Here is a 17,115-nt window from a genome sequence, read left to right as displayed (position 1 = left end):
CAGCGAGAACAATCTAATGACAGTGGGCATTCAGGCTTACTGCGTAAGCCGACAGTGTGCCGCATCAATAACTGTTTTTGCAACGCGCAATGCATTGGAAGTGAAAAGATTAATAAAGGATGCGAAGTGTAGGACCCCGAAGGCTGTCAGAGCGGGATGCCACATGGCAACTGCAAGCGAAGAAATGGAAAATGCCGGGACTAAAGTAGTATGTACCTAGCACCATTTGCGCTGCAAGGTCCTGTCAGCGGGTGTCCCATTACTACCTACTGTACGTTTTATAGCTCGATGGCGAATCAGAGAAGAGAGCAGCGTCGCTTTGCGTCAGAACGGCCAAAACAAGTCCTACGCAATCAATTCAATTCGGTTCGTCCCTTCCAACCCCGCAGAGTATGATCGGGCATACCGTGCGTATCTCGTTGGAATTGAATTAGAATACTGCTGACAACAGGACCACTCGGAGACTTCCCTGCGCCAGTAGCCATAACTTCATATGCAGGTAGCGTGTGCGTTATCAGGCAAGGATTTGCGAATCCGCTCCCCTCCCCACTTTTTCATATGCATATCATTTTTCCATTGGTGGAGCAAAAGCAATTCAGCCGCAAGGCTTGGCCAAACCATCCGCACACCCTCCACCTCTACACCAGTCGGCTCTGCTTCACTTCGCAAATTGGAAGTTGGGGCCGTGTAGCTGCAGAAGTATATGGGCGGTGTGGGGACCCACGAGGCTCGCCTTCTGAGAGGTTACCTACCTGGAACACTGCCACCCACTGCCCATGTGCCGGCAGTTCCGGTGCTTCCCGGACGTGAAAGCAGCATTCTGACCAATCTATCTTGTCCATCTGTTTTTGCGCATTCCGGAGCGGATAAAGTGGTTTGGAGGTGTGGAGGTGTGTGTGGGGTAGATGGGTAGATGCCGAGGATCATTCTCGGCACGTTGTCTCTACCTACAGTACCTACCTTCCTAAATCCTTCCACGGTCATTTCAGATTAAGGTATAGTCCTGCGTCAATGGCTTTGCCTCACCCAGAGTATCACGGCAGTGGTTGAGACTCTCTTTCAGTTACCTTGATGTTATAATTCCTTCATTGTTGAATCTACCTCCATTTGATACGTGAACAGTCCCTGTTTCTACATAATTCGCTACCTTAAACTACAAATAATCCAGAGGTCTTCTCTCACCCCTGCACACACAAATCATCTTTGTCAGCCCTAATCTTAATCCTCCTCCCAAAGGCGTACAAAGAGAAGCCGTGAAGAAGAGAGCGACGAGGGGTATTTGCGACTCGACATGGGCTACTCCCGTGGGCAGACCATCGCCATCGCCGTCATATTTATGGTATTGCCTACGTCTGTTGTGGGTCTGCGGATATGGGCAAAGACCATGAGCCGTCGAGGCTTTGGATGGGATGATTACCTGATCTTATTGGCTCTGGTAAGGCTTTGACTCTACGTTTGCGATCAAGTTTCTAAGACTACCTAGGCGACTACGATAGGGTCTTGTGTAGTTCAACTCATAGGTATGTACACTCTATGCCTAAACGTCGACTCTGTTTCCTAACACGTGGTGAATAGCTGCGATTGATGGACAGCTCGGCCAGCATCAGACGGACGCGCCAAATGGCATGCCAATCCTGAACGACCCTCGCTTTTTGCGCTACGAGACGGTAAGGAGGACACTGCCCTGCTCAGGCCCGTGTAGTAACATGATCCATCACCAGTGCAAATTTGCGTTACAGATGCTCACGTACTCCGGCTATGGTCTCGCCAAAGCTTCGATTCTCGTCCTCTATATGCGCATCTTCGATGTTCGAGCATTTCGTATACGAGCGAAAATTCTCTTGGTGGTTGTCACCGCATGGACCATCTCCTTTTTTTTTGCAAGTTTGTTTCAATGTTATCCAATAACACCCTTGATCGAGCCGTTTTACGGTAAGAAATGTGTGAACGCGATTCCGCTGTGGTATGTTGGCAGCTCAACGGACATCCTGTTGGATTGCCTGATTCTCGCCTTGCCCATACCGATGGTCCTGAAATTACAACTTCCCCAAAAGCAGAAGATAGGTGTCATATGTATGCTTCTTTTGGGTGCATTGTAAGTACATTATAGTCATTCGTCGTGCGCTGAGGATGGCCTTACTGATCGTCATCAGAGCCACTGCTTCGAGCGTTGCGCGCTTGGTGGTGTACGTCCAAGTCGGCAATATTCTGGCTGTCCATTTCAACGATGAAACGTGTAAGCCTCTTTGTCCTTCAAACTCAGCGCTCACTAAGTCTTTCAGATTACACATCTCCGGTCTTCATCTGGAGCGTAATTGAACTTGCTCTTGGCGTCATCAGTGCGTGTCTACCAACTCTTCGCCCTATCTTTCTGCGATACAGGACCAAACCCAATTCGCAAGAAAGTGGAGTGTCGGCATACAAGTCCTTTGGTTCCTTCCGCTACGGTAGACATCCTTACGGACGCTCGGCTTCGAGAAGTGACGACTACGAGATTCCAGTGCTCAAAGCTTTGGAGCCTGCTGTGCATACCCACATCAAGGGACCTGATGCCGAAAATCTGGAATTGCCAGAAGTGGGAGTCATAATGGTTCATCAGAACATTGAGCATGTCTAATATATTGATGATGGCCTTTTGAAAGATGTTTTCTCCATTCGACACGTTATACAGGTACCTTTCAATGGGACCCGCGCCATGCTGCCGCCTTCAAATCATGGCTTGCGGACGCGAAAGCACGGAGTGTGCAACGTTGCAGGGCAAGATGCAGAACGGGGTTTGGTACGAAACACATCCCTTCAGGATTCAGTCGGACAGCGGTCCATGACGGGGTCTCTGAAGCTGCAATCTGATCCAAGATCGAGTTTTTGACAAAGCGTTTGGTGGCTACTTGCTCATAGCGCGGGTGTAACGGCGTTAAGTCTTTGTACGAATCCGCACGCTGTGTCTCTCTTGTAGCCACCTGTATAATAGATGTTTCATGATGTATCTGCGTGACTGGCACAAAACAACGTGACTGGCGATAGCTCCAGGGTGGCCACTAGATGTCTGCGAGCTGCATACGGCTATGCAACCTTGGTAGTGAAGTAAGGTACATTCGGCAGTGAAAAGCTCCGAGTTCCGATCCGAGTGATGGTGGGGGAATGTGCGAAAGAGCTGCCTTAGCTTCGACTGTTTGTATATTTACCATCCCCCCTTTTCACTCCGCCCTCTCACCACACTCCTTCCTGGTACTACATAAAAAGCTCATGCAAAATATGGCGCCAACAGAGGCCGATTACATCGTCGTCGGAGGCGGCCTGACTGGATGCGCGCTTGCATCTCGTCTCAAACAGGGCGATGCATCGCTCAACATACTCCTCATCGAAGCTGGTGTTGATGCCACTGGCGATCCTCGCACCACGGCTCCCATGGGTTGCTTCGCGCTCTCTCACTCCGAACTTGACTGGGCCTATCAAACTGATCCCTCAGTCACATACCAAGAACCGTGCTCACTACAACGCTGCCGGCAAGACCCTCGGAGGAGGTAGCACCCTGAACTACGGCGCCTGGACTCGCGGTGATGCTAGTGATTATGACGAATGGGCTAACGTTGTGAAAGACCCTCGCTGGAGCTACAAAGGCTTGCTTCCTTATTTCAAGAAGTCAGAGCATCACTTTGATGCCAACTCAGATCCGCAACAGCATGGCTTCGAAGGGCCTATACATTACGTCTCGGTATCCGGCAGCGATCCAGAGCGACAGTACCTTCTCCGTAAGCCAGTACATGCTGCATGGACGGAGTTGGGAGTAAAGCATAACCCTGACGCCAACAGCGGCCGCTTGGCCGGTATCTCAGAAATCGAAGAAAGTTGGCGCAGTGGGCTTCGGCAGCCGTCTCATCAGGCGTACGGGCTCAAAGGGGTGCAGGTCCTCACAGATACAATGGTCCATCGCGTTCTATTTTCCACCAATAGCGAAGGCAAGCACGTAATATCGGGAGTTGAGCTTGCGGATGGTAGTCGGATATCTGCACGCAAGGAAGTCATTCTATCGGCTGGTGCACACCGAACACCACAGCTGCTAATGCTATCCGGCATTGGGCCCGCAGACGAGCTGTTGAAACACAACATTCCTCTCCTGACAGACGCATCACAAGTCGGCCGAAATATGTTCGACCACTTCGCCCTTTTTCAGTTCTGGAAATTACTTGATCCCTCAAGAGGCCTCGCAATGGGTACTCCACATTGGACCTCTCCTGCCTACTACAAAGGCATGCCCTGCGACTGGGCAGTGAAAGAAGCCGTACCCACAGACCTCCTCTCGACTGCTTTACGCGCTGACTCCGTCTCCGATGTCGACGCTGCGGCCCTCTTGCACCCCACACGCTGCCATCTCGAGACCCAGATCATCTACGCTCCTGCTGGCGCTGATCATGTTGGATTAAGCCTACCGATGGATGGCACTCACGTCGCAAGCTCCGTGATGCTCCTCCTACCTACTTCACGCGGGACGATCTCTCTCGCCTCCACCTCCGCTATCGACCCGCCTGTCATCAACCCAAACTATTACGCCACGTCTACTGATCACGCGGCGCTCATATACGGCGCCCGACGAGTCATGAAGGCAATGCTGGACACAGCAGGGGGCAAAGAGTTCATCGCGTGCGAAGTGACGCCACCAGGGATGCCAGAATTAAATTTGCAGTCCGGGGATAAGGAAATCGACGAACGTATCAGGGCTGCTGGCGTGTCGCATGCTCATGCCTCGGGTACAGCGGCGATGGGAAAGGTCGTGGGACCTGATCTAAAAGTCTATGGAGTTGAGGGATTGCGGGTTGCGGACGCGAGCGTGTTTCCAGTAGCAATTGGCGGGCATCCACAGGCGACGTTATATGCAGTAGCGGAACAGGCAGCAGAGATAATCTTGAAGGGATGAGAGTGTAGAGACGTAATTTTCGAGTGAAGGTGGGAGGCAAACAAAGGGGGGACTCGGTTGGTTGAGACTCACATGTGCATTGCATTGCCTCGCATTGCATTGCCTTGCATGTCGCATGTCGCACATTTCAGGTTGCAGCGAATTTGGGCTTACAGAAAGTAGTACAATAGACTTGGACTGTTGCCATTGCAGTGCTTCAGATATGTATGTCAGCATTTAGTATCAGAAAATAGAAATGGGGAACGGAGGACTGGTTCAGCCTGATCAGTCTACCTTTTAGAGTACCTCTGTAGGCATCAACCACTTGACCTCCATCATTCTTACCCCACCCAACCGCGGCGCCTTCTGTCTACCAGTCACAACAACACCTGACCCCAACTCCACACCAAACCATCTTACATAGAGTTCATCATAGCCAAGTTGATTTCGAGCCTATTCTCTTGTTGACCAAAGTTCAATCAGCCCCAATGGCCTCACCCAACAGCCACACCTACCTGGTGACGGGCGCCAATCGAGGCAAGAGATCCTTCCTGTCGTATCCCAGCCATGCTTAATTCGAGTCTCAGGCATCGGTCTAAGTCTAATCACCACCTATCTCTCACGACCCAATACCACCGTCATCGCAGGAGTCCGCGACCCTTCAACCCCTTCGTCAAAAGCTCTCTCCGGCGTCCACAGAGACCCTAGCAGCACCCTCATCATTGTCAAGATCGACAACACCTCCGCCACCGACGCCAAAACCGCGGTCGCTTTCCTGCAGTCCGAGCACAAAATCTCGAAACTCGACACGGTCATCGCCAACGCCGCGGTGCAGAATCTAGTCTTTGCCACATTGGCCGATGTCGACCCGGCGCAGGTGCAGGAGCACCTCTCCATCAACGCCATCGGGTCGCTACTGCTTTTCCAAGCCGTTTTACCGCTGCTCCAAAAAGCATCGCAGCCGAAGTTTGTCGTGTTGGGGTCGCCTATTGGGAGCATCGGTGGCATGGAGAAGCGACCTGTGCCGATGAGTGCGTATGGCGTCTCCAAGACCGCGGCTCACTATCTCGTGAGGAAGATGCATTTCGAGAATGAGGGACTGATTGCTTTCGCTGTTGATCCCGGGTGAGATCCCTGACATTCCGTGTTTGTAAAGATGATGGGGGGGGGAGAGATCTAACGTTGCCTGGCTTTAGGTTCGTACAGACCGCCTCAGGCAACGAAGCGGCTCGTGCTTTCGGCATGGGAGAGGCGCCCGTACCAGTGAAGAAGAGTGTTGAATTCCTGGTCGCTACGGTCAGGATCTCGTCTGATATCTCAGCCTTGGGAGCCGCATCGCTAATGGATGTGAATTGCAGATTGACGGTGCCACTAGAGATAAGACTTCTGGCCATTTCCCATCTATTGAAGGCGAGGACTGGGCCTGGTAAGTTTCTACTAAATATAAGCACGAGTTCTCTGCCTGAGCTCGAGCCGAATCTTGGTCTACGCACTCCAAAGTCGAGGTCCGGTGCGGAAATAACTTCCACGAGCTTCTGTAATCATTGCAACTTCTTCCAATCCTAAGCGTATAATCTAAGATGTTGCGTTGGAAACTATCATGACCGGGGCTTCACGTCTGATTACAGATAGTAAAAAACAGTCCACCACAATGGAACGCAGCTAACGTCCAGTCCCAAAGAAAACCCCCTTTATCTTTCTCTCGTGGCGAAAAAATTGGTGTTCTTTGAATGAAAATTGCCCCACTGTTTTTGTACCCCTCGCACAAGCCTTAGTCGAGCTATGGCGCAAAGCCAAGACCTTCCACAACTGGCTACAGCTAGGCCTCAACATCAATTGAATCTTGCACCCAGAATAACTTTCTTCAGTGGGTCTTGTCTCTAGAGGCTTGATAGAAAACGGCAGAGACGATGAGCGTGCTACACTGGAGAAGTTCTTCTCTATGCTGCAGTTGGACAGGACGTTAAGGTCTTGTCAAACCCTCTCCAACACGACAGAGCTAGGTCATGGCTTCAAGACTCCCCAACACTCCAAACCATGAACAAATTCTTTGATCATCCTCCCCTACCTCCGCCTGCAACCATGATGCATTTCACTCGGGACGCGACCACGTGTAAACAACTTGATCATCCCCATCCGTCACCTTCTCTGATCGCTTTGCCTTTCTCCTCCGGGCGAGACCATGTGTACACGACTTGGTCATCCCCATCCGTCACCTTCTCTGATCGCTTTGCCTTTTCCTCTGGGCGGGACCATGTGTATACTACCGCATCATCTCCATCGATCTCAGTCATTGTACGGATTGATTTTGCTAAGAGAAATGATTAATTAGTCCCCATCATCCTCGGAATATACCATAAGTGTCTCACCTTTCTCCACGGGAAGAGCAGTGGCAGAGACGGCAGCCAGAAGGAGGCCGCAAACAAGCGTGTTGAATCTCATGGCGAAATAAGTCGTCTTATGGTTGAGTCCGGAATCGGGAGTAGGTGTAGGAATTGGATCTGGAAGATGAGAATTATTGTGACCGTAAAGCTTTATGTTCAGACGACGGTCGGATGTCTTATTGATGCAAGGCAAGTCTGAGCCTGAGTGAGTTCATTAGAGGCCCACGACTTCTAACCAGACCTGACATGTGGAAGGGAGCCCCACCGCTCATTGCTTCCCCTCCGGCCTACTGCAGTAACCGCTAGTGTAGGATTCAGCGAAGTGCTGGCTCCAGGGCGATGGTCCTGTTGATCAGCTGCGCACCACCATTGTTAGGATGCCATCACTAGCGAAGGGCCCCACCCCACGCCAAGAGAAAAGTATACATACGGCCCTCGGGTCTGTAAACGGAAACCAGTGCGAGTGGCTTGTCGACCAAAGCATGCTCGAAACGTGTTTCGTGTATGGTTCCGTGGTGAGTGACATCGTCGAGGCCAATAGCTAGCTCGATTAGTATGCATGGTAAGCTCATGTACGCTGGCGGGGTCCTCTTAACCCCTCCAATGACGTGGCCTCCTGGTTCCTGTAGTCAGCCAGGCTGCAGAAACCCTCCTCGAAGTTTGTCGGTTGACAGCTGTCGATAGCAAAAGTCAACCCGCCGCCGCTTTTACAACCTCCCGGGTCTTCTTTGGCCATATGCGTTCTAAGGCTCGCTGGCTAGGGATCAATCCTTAATATCGAGTATTGAGAACAGTACACGTCCTTCTTCGGGCTGTTCAAACGAACCATTAAACAGTCCTCGCTCAAAGACCATGGCACCATTTTCGCACCATTTTCGAACAAGCCGGTATGCTCTCCTCAAGACCTCAGACGACGGCAGCAAAGAGGAACCCAACGGTCTTTGGCCAGAATCTCAACCCGCCACTCCCTGGTCCACCTTCCAAGTGCGCCTCCTCCTCCTCCTTTCGAGCGCGCTTTCCATAACCATTGGACTTGCCGTGGGCTACCTCGCTCGCCAGCCCCAATACTCCGGACCGCTCGGTACGTCTCCAGACCAGCTTGTCCGTCCGACCGTCGATTGACCAGTCCTCGTAGTTCCATCCGGCCATACGGACTATCCCATGGTCTACAACCGGACCTTCTCGCAGGCACCCTCGGCCGAGAGCAACGCCGCCTGGGACTCCATGTTCCCCAGTACGCGCCCGTGCCCCCCCCGCAGACATCTCTCGCCCCTGAAACGCTCTCGGTACGAAAAGGATCGCTGATCACCGTGGAGCAGGCGACGTCGGTTTCGTCAAACACCCCACGATCGCGCCCGCCCTCTCCGGCCTCGCCGTCTTCCACGAGCTCCATTGCGTGGTACGTTTAACCCCCCCCGAATTTTCGAAGAACGTCCCCTCTCCGCCCCGTCTCGGATGCCCTGCCTGCCCGCTCGGCTGAATCCTCCGGGGCGTCAGAACATGCTACGCGTCGGGTATTACGCGGCGTTGGACGGGACCATTGCGGAGATGCAGCACGTGCACGATCACAACAAGCGCCCGGATCCGCACCACCTGCGGCACTGTTTCGATTACCTGCGTCAGTCCCTCATGTGCGCCGCGGACACGAACCTCGAGCCTGTGGATATGGAGTTGGGGGGTGTGACGGGGTGGAGTTTTCGGCGCACGTGTAGGGATTTTGGAGCGGTGAAGGAGTGGGCGGAAGAGTGGGGGAGTTGGGATGAGGGGTTGCGTTCTGAAGCTGATGCTTGAGAGTTTTATACCAAATGGTCCCATGTTTTGGCACGCTGGGTTGTCTTTGCAATGCGATAGGTTTCCAAAAACGAGATATACCGCACAAATCCTGCCTCTTAGTTTCTGGATACTTTGATAGATAAAAAAGGTACCAGTTCGAATGTTTCTTGTAACTTCATTCGTTATAGACTTATAATAAGTTGTGAACGGGGAGTTTGAAGGCCCTTCTTTGGGGACTAATGCCCTAACCCCCACCTAGGGGTTCAGGGACTCGACCCCGGAACTCGGACTCCAGACGCGTGAACGGTCCCCGCAACTCCGATCCCCGAAACGCGAACCCTGCCAGGATAAAGAAATCGAAAGACATGACCACCTCGAGTCCTTGAACGAGCAGTCCGACCACTTCCTCACTCCGCCAGGACCCCGGGCTCGAATATGGGCACCGCGCGCGCCCGCACCCACTGCATCAAGCGGTCCCAGTCTACGCACTGGTGATGCCCGAGAGCGACGGCCGTCAGCCGCGGCGGCGTGGTCGGTAGGTGTTGGAACGTGGTGAGTGAGGTGTCGCCGCGGCACATGATGGACTCGCGGAGCATCTCCAGGCAGTGATCTAGGGTTGTAGGTCAGACGTGTGCTTCTGATGCGGCAGCTCAATCTTCCTTCCTCCGTCTATGGAGTCACGGAGCAAGACAGAGCGTCGGATCTCGGTACGCACGTATGTGGGCCCTCCACTCCACCAGCTCTGACTCGGGCTCGTCGGCAAGGTAATAGTCTCTGTAGATCCAATGGCGGATTTTTTTCTGTTCGCTTGGATCAATGTCGAGTCCACCTCTGGAAACGGGGCGGTGGAGAGTGACGGACCAAGCAGTGAAGTTCATGATGCACGCCTAACTCTGCTGCAAACCCGGACCCGTTTGCTAATGGTATCGAGCTCAAGTTGAAATACATAAGATCTGCAGCTGACACGCGGATCCTGATATCTGAATACAGTATTAGTTTATTCCAAGCAAGCCGTATTCCTGACCAAATGGGGAGCAAACAGCGACGGGTTTTGGGTGATATATACCTTCGAACAGCTCATGCCAAGCAGCGTCGAGCTCAGGACGCGGCTCCCCTGCAAATGCGTTGCCGTGAATCCGAACAGGGAAGGGCCTGCGCTCATAGTGCACGGCGTCACTATCCGCAATCGCTGGGTCGCTCTACAATTAGCTTGCTCGGCGCCTGAGCTTGAAGCTGGATATGATTCAACGCTTACATGGAAAGAGGTCGTGACTATTTGCGCAGGCAGTATTTGCGTGGTGGCTCGACGGCATCCAGCCATAAAAGAGGCCAAGGTACAAGAAGCAGAGCACCGCATAGGCGAAAGCGAGAAACGTGTTGTGCGAGCAGACATTGTGTCTCCAAGATTGCGCGGATGGCGACTGAGGCAGCGGTCCGGAACTACACTTCGGCGTGGATTCTACGTCGCCCAGTAGGGGGCTAGCACTTTCTCTCTTGTCTGCTTCTGACATGACTGGACACACAGGCGCATGAAAGAGGTTTTGCATCAAAGACCACAAACTTGCAACGATCACCGGAAGAAAGGAGTCTCATCAACGTCCCACCTTTCGCACCGATGCAAAAGTTCTGCTGGGACAAGCTCTACCGCAAACACGTCGTTAAGGCGGCAAGAGAAGGTCTATCTCACATTGGGACCCACGTATGGATAAAGACTCTTGGACCAGGATTCGCATAATATTAGGCAGATGTTTATTCAGGTTGCCTGACATGCCTTGACGCAGTCCGTCGTACTACCGGTGAGTGTGTAGGCACTTTTCGGAGATTACCGTGGGATCGAAAGTTTCCTTGATGTCTGCAGGTGACTGCGCCAAGTACGCTTTAGACCCGAGTTGTGAAATGTCAATGTCGTTGTACCTAGACTATGATTAGGCACACCGCCGACATGGAGGTTAAGACATTTGGATTGGCCCTGTCATGGGATGCCTCAGGGTCACTCAATCGATTGGTGCATAAAGAAAGGATTGCGTTTTTGGCCTACAAAACACTGGTCCAATCGAATGACGGCGCATATATAAAGCAACTCAATCATTCAGATCGCTCACATGCGCTTTTTAAACCGTTGGGTCCAGCTCATCATTCGCGCTCTCGGTAGAATACCCAGCCACCCTCAGTGAAGTCCAGCTCAGCCAAGAAAACCTACTGTAAGTCTTGCCAGTAGACAGGTTTAGCAACGTGATTCAATAAAATAATACAAAGCGGGAACAGCCTTACAGCCCTACGACTTTACTCAATAAGGTAAGAAAGTGAATTACCTCAAAAGGTATTACACGTAATTATCTAATGGGTAGGTTTTAGAGAATTTTAAGAGGTTATACCTCGGAAAATCCCCTCTTAACTTAGAAACCTATCGAATTAATTAATATATAAAAGACTATATTATTATAAGATCTCTTTACATATAAGATATCGTTTAAAATATCGATTTTTAGACGTAGATTATAATTAAACTATAAGATAGAGATTTTAATAGTTTACTAAGTAATAATACTTAATTATACTAAAACTCTAGAATAAAATTATAAATATTCTCTTCGTAATTCTCTTCGTAATATTTAAATCTATCGATAATTAATTAAGTAAAATCTTAATAGTAAGATAAGTAAAATAATAAGTAGTCGAAGTAGATATAGATTATTTACGATATTCTACGCCCTAAAATTAAATATTATCTTTCTTTTAAAGATATTCTCTTATACGTCTCTACTCTCTAATTAACGATAGCGAGCTTAGTAAGATCGTAAACTAACGTCTTAAATTATACGATATTATAGTATTATAAAACTTCTTTATATATAAAATATAATTTTAAATAAGAACAAGTAAAGGCCCATGAATTAAATTCATGGAGTTGGATTTTTCTAAGTTAAATCGAATTTTAGCCCTAGCCCTAAGTCAAATCGAACTCTTTTTTTTTTTTTTTTTTTTTTTTTTTTTTTTTTTTTTTTTTGGGGGGGGGGGGGGGGGGCTTTTTTTTTGGTTTTTTTTTGTTTTTTTTTTTTTTTTTTTTTTTTTTTTTTTAATAAAAAAAAAAGAGGCCTTTTTTTTTTTTTAAGGATTTTTTAAAAAATAGAGGAAAAAAAAGAGGATGTTTTTTTTTTTGGTGTTTTTTTCCATAATTTCCCCCGCCGCAGTGAAATCTTTCGAATAATGAAATAGCTTTAATTCGTCTAAATATGCATCGTCCGAGGTTCCTCCTGCAGAAGGCCTAATTGACTGTGAGCGTCGCAGTAGAGCCTCCTCTTGTGATGTTATTGCAGTGATATATCATAATATGTGCTGGGGCGTGTCCTTCCCAGTAGTGAAAAAGCTTTAATCCAAGTACTGGTTTTTAACTATTTTTGATTCTCAGGAAGATCTCCTAAAACCCCTCGGACCCTTCGGAGCTCTTTAGAGGTTTTAACTCTCCGAGAGCTTCTGTCGAGGGGCTGTCAAAGCAAGCTCGAAATTTAATTATTTTAGTGATATTTGATTGATTTCAAGCTTGCTTTGACAGCCCCTCGACAGAAGCTCTCGGAGAGCCCTTAAAGAGCTCCGAAGGGTTTAAGGGATTTTAAGGGATCTAACCCTGAGAATCGAGAGAGACGTTAGAGAGAGACGTTATAGTTCACTGAGAATCGAGAGAGACGTTGTAATTTATTTGACATACTCAGGGGGAGACCCCCTGAAACCCCCTAACCCTCCGGGGGCTCTCCGAGGGCTCTCCGAGGGCTCCTGCCGAAGGGGCTCTTCTCGCGAGTTCGATAAATCTTAGTTTTTAGTATATTCTTACGAATACTTTATCAAATTTCGTCTTCTCTGCATTATTTGAAAGCGTATAATTAACTCTATAATTCTATAAATTTACTTTATTATCATTTATTACGTAACGTTAAAGGAATTAAATAGAATAAATTGATAAAGTTGATGTTCGAGGTTCAGCCTTATGGTGCTTCCTCTTTTGGACGTACCCGTGTGTACCCGTGTTTAGATCGAAAATGAAGAAATAAGGTGTGTTTTAGACTAGAAATGATGGAATTTGATGATCTGATTGGTCACTAGCCTCTTAGCGTAGCACCCATTCTCATTTTCAAGTCTTGAGCATTGAGAAAGCAAGCTTTCCAATTAATGCAGTGGGGATGACAGGCCAAGTTGCAGTGGTGTTCTCCGCTTGCTGAGTGATGATTTGATGTGGAACCGTGGAGAGTATATGACGTGGGATCTTGGAGAGCTGAGCCGTGTTCTTGACGATGGTGGCCTTGTTGCCGCTTGGTTTCTCCGTAGTGTTCTCCGCATTTGCCTGTTGTAGTTCCTCCTCTTGCTCCTCAATGCAGTGGGGATGATAGGCCAAGTTGCAGTGGTGTTCTCCGCTTGCTGAGTGATGATTTGATGTGGAACCGTGAAGAGCATATGACGTGGGATCTTGGAGAGCTGAGCCGTGTTCTTGGTGCTGGGGGCCTTGTTGCCGCTTGGTTTCTCCGCAGTGTTCTCCGCATTCGCCTGCTGTATTGACTTCTCTTGCACTGGCTGAGTGGATTGATGTGAGATCGTGGAGAGTAAGTCTGTTGTGTCACTGCTGCTGATGACTGTCTCCGCAATGTTCTCCGCAGTGTTCTCCGCATTCGCCTATTGTAGATCCTCCTCTTGTTTAACTAAGTGCGAGGGTACCGAGGGTAAATGTGTTTATATTGATGGAATTGGTAGAATTGGTAGAATTGATAGAATGGTGGAAGAAGAATGGTTACACAAACAATTATTATCCGATCCCGGACGCGTCTGGTGTGACTACCATGACTATCATATTTGAATGTTCATTTAATCCACCAATAGTAGGCCAAACTTCATAATTTTTACAGCGTTAGAAAGCGTAAAGCGAGCTCTACAATTTGAGGAATTATGAAGTAACTGTATGTATCGCAAGCTGAGTACTTCAAAGTGTAAAACTTCTACATACAAATTTTTGATGAGGGAGGCGCGGGAGGGCTACCGGGCTGACTCAGCCGGTCTAACCAAAAAGCGTACAGGACCCGAATTGATGATTGGCTGCACATACAAATTCAAGGTTTTCAAGCTCAGCTCTATCTTATTCTATTATATATATTAATTAGATAAACGCTTCGACTATATAATAGTATCTTATATAATAATTAATTTAATATTAACGTAGTTCTTATTATCTTAATAATTAAATAAATTTCTATCGAAACTTAATAACTTTAATATAATTAAAATCGTATACTCTTTTTCTATAATATTAATTATATAAGTTATTTTATTCGATAGTTAATTATTACGCTATATAATAGAATAAGATAAAAAGAGCTTTAAACTATCTTAGAGATAAGATCTCTTAAATCTTATAATACGAAAATCTAATTAGATAACTATATATATAAATTACTATTTTATATTATAAAATAATATTTAATTCGTAAACGATCGATAAGGCTAAGTATTATTCTATATGATTAGTCTATTAAATTATTATCTTTTTCGTTTTAAATTATTCTTTTAAATTATACGAGTATAGAGGTCTATATTAAAAGTTCTATATCCGTTAAGACTCTTACGCTTAGACTTCGAATAACGTCTTATCTAAAGAACTATCTAAATAATACTAGAGTTCTTCGAAATCGCATCTAGTTCTAGTCAGGTTTCGGGGCTTAATATCTCTATCAAGCTAAAAGAAGTATCTAAAGTTCCATTTATACGCTATAAGAAGATATTTCTAAACTTCTCCTCTATAGAGCCGCTTTCTAAAAGTAGAATTAAGGCTATACTAGCGTATATATAGAATTTTCGATATAGACCTCTATAAAGGTCTATAAATTAAATTCATAATTATTTTTTTAATTAAGGCTATCGAGTAAATAGATAAGCGATCTTTAATGTGCGAACTTTAATGAGCGATATTTGAATTCCTTGCGCTTTGATGATTATAAGACAAATTTTTAGAATTCTTAAAAATTCGGAAAGCGCAAATAGCGCTTCAAAATTTTTAAAAAAAAAATTCAAAATTTCAATAGAAAATAAAAAAGTTATTACTATAGAGGTCTACATTGAAAGTTTTATACCCGCACTAGTATAGCCTTAACCTTACTTTCAAAAAGCGGCCCTATAAAGGGAAGTCTAGAAATATCTTCTTATAGCGTATAAATAGGATTTTAGATACTTCTTTTAGCTTAATAAAGGTATTAAGCCCCGAAATATATAGATATTCTTCTTTCTTAGATATTATTAAGAATATATATATATTAATAATAAGTCTTATTATAGTAAGTAACTATAGTATTAAATATTTATTAATATTAATTAATATACTTTAATAATAGTATATAAATTAGCTAGATTATACTCTAAAGAAAGTTTATCTTAATATTATCGCGATATTTTATACGATTCTATATTACTTAATCGATTTCGCTTATTATAACGATTCGATCGAATAAAACTATAATTTCTACTTCTATAATTTCTATAACTTCTATTTAATAGAGAAAATACTTAGAAAATATTAAATATTACTAAGCTTTTATATTATATTAATATATAATATATATCTAAAATAAACTTTAAGAATAAGAAATCTAATTCTTTAGAGATATTATTAGATATTATAATTAAGCGTAAATTAGAGAAACTATAAGAAGCTAAATTATTAGATATCTAAGAGAAGCTTAAGAAATTTATTCGTTAAAGGATATAATAATATATAATATATAAATTTAGAATACTCTCTAACGTCTTTATTAACGACTTTATTTAATATATTAGAGAGAACTTTAAGATTCTTAGTAAGAATATTATTATTAATCTACGAGATTATCTATAAATTAATAAAGTCTATATTAAAAAAGAAAGAGAACTCTTAATAGCTAAAGAATTAGCGGATGTAATTAAAAAGAGATCTTATAGCTATTAGACGACGAAGATTGTCCTCTATTAAAATTATCTTATTACTATTCTTAGTAATAATTAATTTAACTAATATAGAAATAATAGTCTTATTAATCGAAGAATACTATTTCTCTCTCCCTTATAATCATCTTATCGATCGAAGAATTCTATTCTAGATTCTCTCTTCTAACATCTAAACTTACGATCTAAATTATCGAGTCTTATATCTATTACTCTCACCTTATTAAGTTATTTAAAACTTCGATATTAAATAAAATTATAATTATAATAAGAAACTTATTATTTTAATTAAATTATATATTAATAAGAAGAAGTATAATAAAAATCTTATTAAGAGTCTTAGCTATAAATTTATAATTTTTATAAATCTTTATATAAGAGTCGAGATTCCCTTAGTAGATTCTTTAAATAGTATTTCTAATTATATTAAAATCTATAATACTAAAATATTATTACTCTAGCTATTAAGAAATTAACCTTATTATTTAATAACTCTTTAATTAATTTTAGAACTATTTCGAGAGAGAAGAATATTATTATCTTATACTTTATAAGTAAAATAATATTAATCTAAAAGACTTACTTTAAGCTAGTCTTAAAAAGAATAAAGAAATTATCTTTAATAAGATAATTTAATAACTTTATTAAATTTAAAGAGAATTAGATTATAAATTTTAATTAGATATAATACTTCGAAATAAGATAATTATCTTCTTATAGTAATATCTCTATATATAGTATTATAATTCTATAATAGATAATTATAATTACGAGATTAATTAATAATATCTATACTATAATTAAGAATTACGAAGAGACTATAAAGACTAAAAGATTCGAGTTATTTAAATCTATAATATATTTTACTAATTAAAAGTATTATATTAATTAATCTTTAAATTAAAATAATTATAGTAGATTATTCTCATAAATAAATAGCTTTTAAAAAAAGCGATACTTTATCTATAAAAAGATAGACTATTAATTAATTAAGTATATTAATAAGAAATATTAGAAGTCTCGAAATAAGTTCGCTAAGCGGTTTATCGACTTTATTAATAAGCGATATAACTTTTATATTTAAGAGTTTAAAGATTAAAAGAATAAGAT

General features: G+C 44.4%; 7 protein-coding genes across 7 annotated transcripts; 5 read left to right on the top strand and 2 right to left on the bottom strand.

Moving 5' to 3' along the window:
- Positions 1 to 1,291: 1,291 nt before the first annotated feature.
- Positions 1,292 to 2,617, top strand: HO173_005145 (uncharacterized protein; the record flags this gene model as incomplete). The annotated part of the gene is made up of 6 exons (XM_037307063.1): positions 1,292 to 1,435; positions 1,484 to 1,520; positions 1,576 to 1,667; positions 1,722 to 2,095; positions 2,154 to 2,236; positions 2,283 to 2,617. 6 exons carry the CDS (start codon positions 1,292 to 1,294, stop codon positions 2,615 to 2,617), a joined length of 1,065 nt encoding a protein of 354 aa, XP_037166187.1.
- Positions 2,618 to 3,337: 720 nt separating this feature from the next.
- HO173_005144 (uncharacterized protein) lies at positions 3,338 to 4,915 on the top strand (the record flags this gene model as incomplete). The annotated part of the gene is made up of 1 exon (XM_037307062.1): positions 3,338 to 4,915. One exon carries the CDS (start codon positions 3,338 to 3,340, stop codon positions 4,913 to 4,915), a length of 1,578 nt encoding a protein of 525 aa, XP_037166186.1.
- Positions 4,916 to 5,382: 467 nt separating this feature from the next.
- HO173_005143 (uncharacterized protein) lies at positions 5,383 to 6,324 on the top strand (the record flags this gene model as incomplete). The annotated part of the gene is made up of 4 exons (XM_037307061.1): positions 5,383 to 5,431; positions 5,482 to 6,019; positions 6,091 to 6,190; positions 6,253 to 6,324. 4 exons carry the CDS (start codon positions 5,383 to 5,385, stop codon positions 6,322 to 6,324), a joined length of 759 nt encoding a protein of 252 aa, XP_037166185.1.
- Positions 6,325 to 7,020: 696 nt separating this feature from the next.
- Positions 7,021 to 7,550, bottom strand: HO173_005142 (uncharacterized protein; the record flags this gene model as incomplete). Its single annotated transcript, XM_037307060.1, has 3 exons — positions 7,021 to 7,205; positions 7,264 to 7,479; positions 7,544 to 7,550. 3 exons carry the CDS (start codon positions 7,548 to 7,550, stop codon positions 7,021 to 7,023), a joined length of 408 nt encoding a protein of 135 aa, XP_037166184.1.
- A 580-nt stretch (positions 7,551 to 8,130) lies between these two features.
- HO173_005141 (uncharacterized protein) lies at positions 8,131 to 9,069 on the top strand (the record flags this gene model as incomplete). The annotated part of the gene is made up of 4 exons (XM_037307059.1): positions 8,131 to 8,359; positions 8,414 to 8,512; positions 8,598 to 8,677; positions 8,776 to 9,069. The coding sequence occupies 4 exons, from the start codon at positions 8,131 to 8,133 to the stop codon at positions 9,067 to 9,069; spliced, it is 702 nt and encodes a 233-aa protein (XP_037166183.1).
- Positions 9,070 to 9,691: 622 nt separating this feature from the next.
- HO173_005140 (uncharacterized protein) lies at positions 9,692 to 10,786 on the top strand (the record flags this gene model as incomplete). Its single annotated transcript, XM_037307058.1, has 4 exons — positions 9,692 to 9,766; positions 9,816 to 9,963; positions 10,042 to 10,514; positions 10,577 to 10,786. The coding sequence occupies 4 exons, from the start codon at positions 9,692 to 9,694 to the stop codon at positions 10,784 to 10,786; spliced, it is 906 nt and encodes a 301-aa protein (XP_037166182.1).
- A 2,426-nt stretch (positions 10,787 to 13,212) lies between these two features.
- On the bottom strand, positions 13,213 to 13,888 carry HO173_005139 (uncharacterized protein; the record flags this gene model as incomplete). Its single annotated transcript, XM_037307057.1, has 2 exons — positions 13,213 to 13,713; positions 13,877 to 13,888. The coding sequence occupies 2 exons, from the start codon at positions 13,886 to 13,888 to the stop codon at positions 13,213 to 13,215; spliced, it is 513 nt and encodes a 170-aa protein (XP_037166181.1).
- Between the last annotated feature and the right edge of the window lie 3,227 nt (positions 13,889 to 17,115).

The sequence above is a fragment of the Letharia columbiana genome (genome assembly GCF_014066305.1).
Source record: "Letharia columbiana isolate WasteWater2 chromosome Unknown Sc0000013_s0, whole genome shotgun sequence".
Taxonomy (NCBI): Eukaryota; Fungi; Ascomycota; class Lecanoromycetes; order Lecanorales; family Parmeliaceae; genus Letharia; species Letharia columbiana.
The sequence above is the reverse complement of the archived record's forward strand: the minus strand, read 5'-3'. Positions and strand labels throughout refer to the sequence as shown.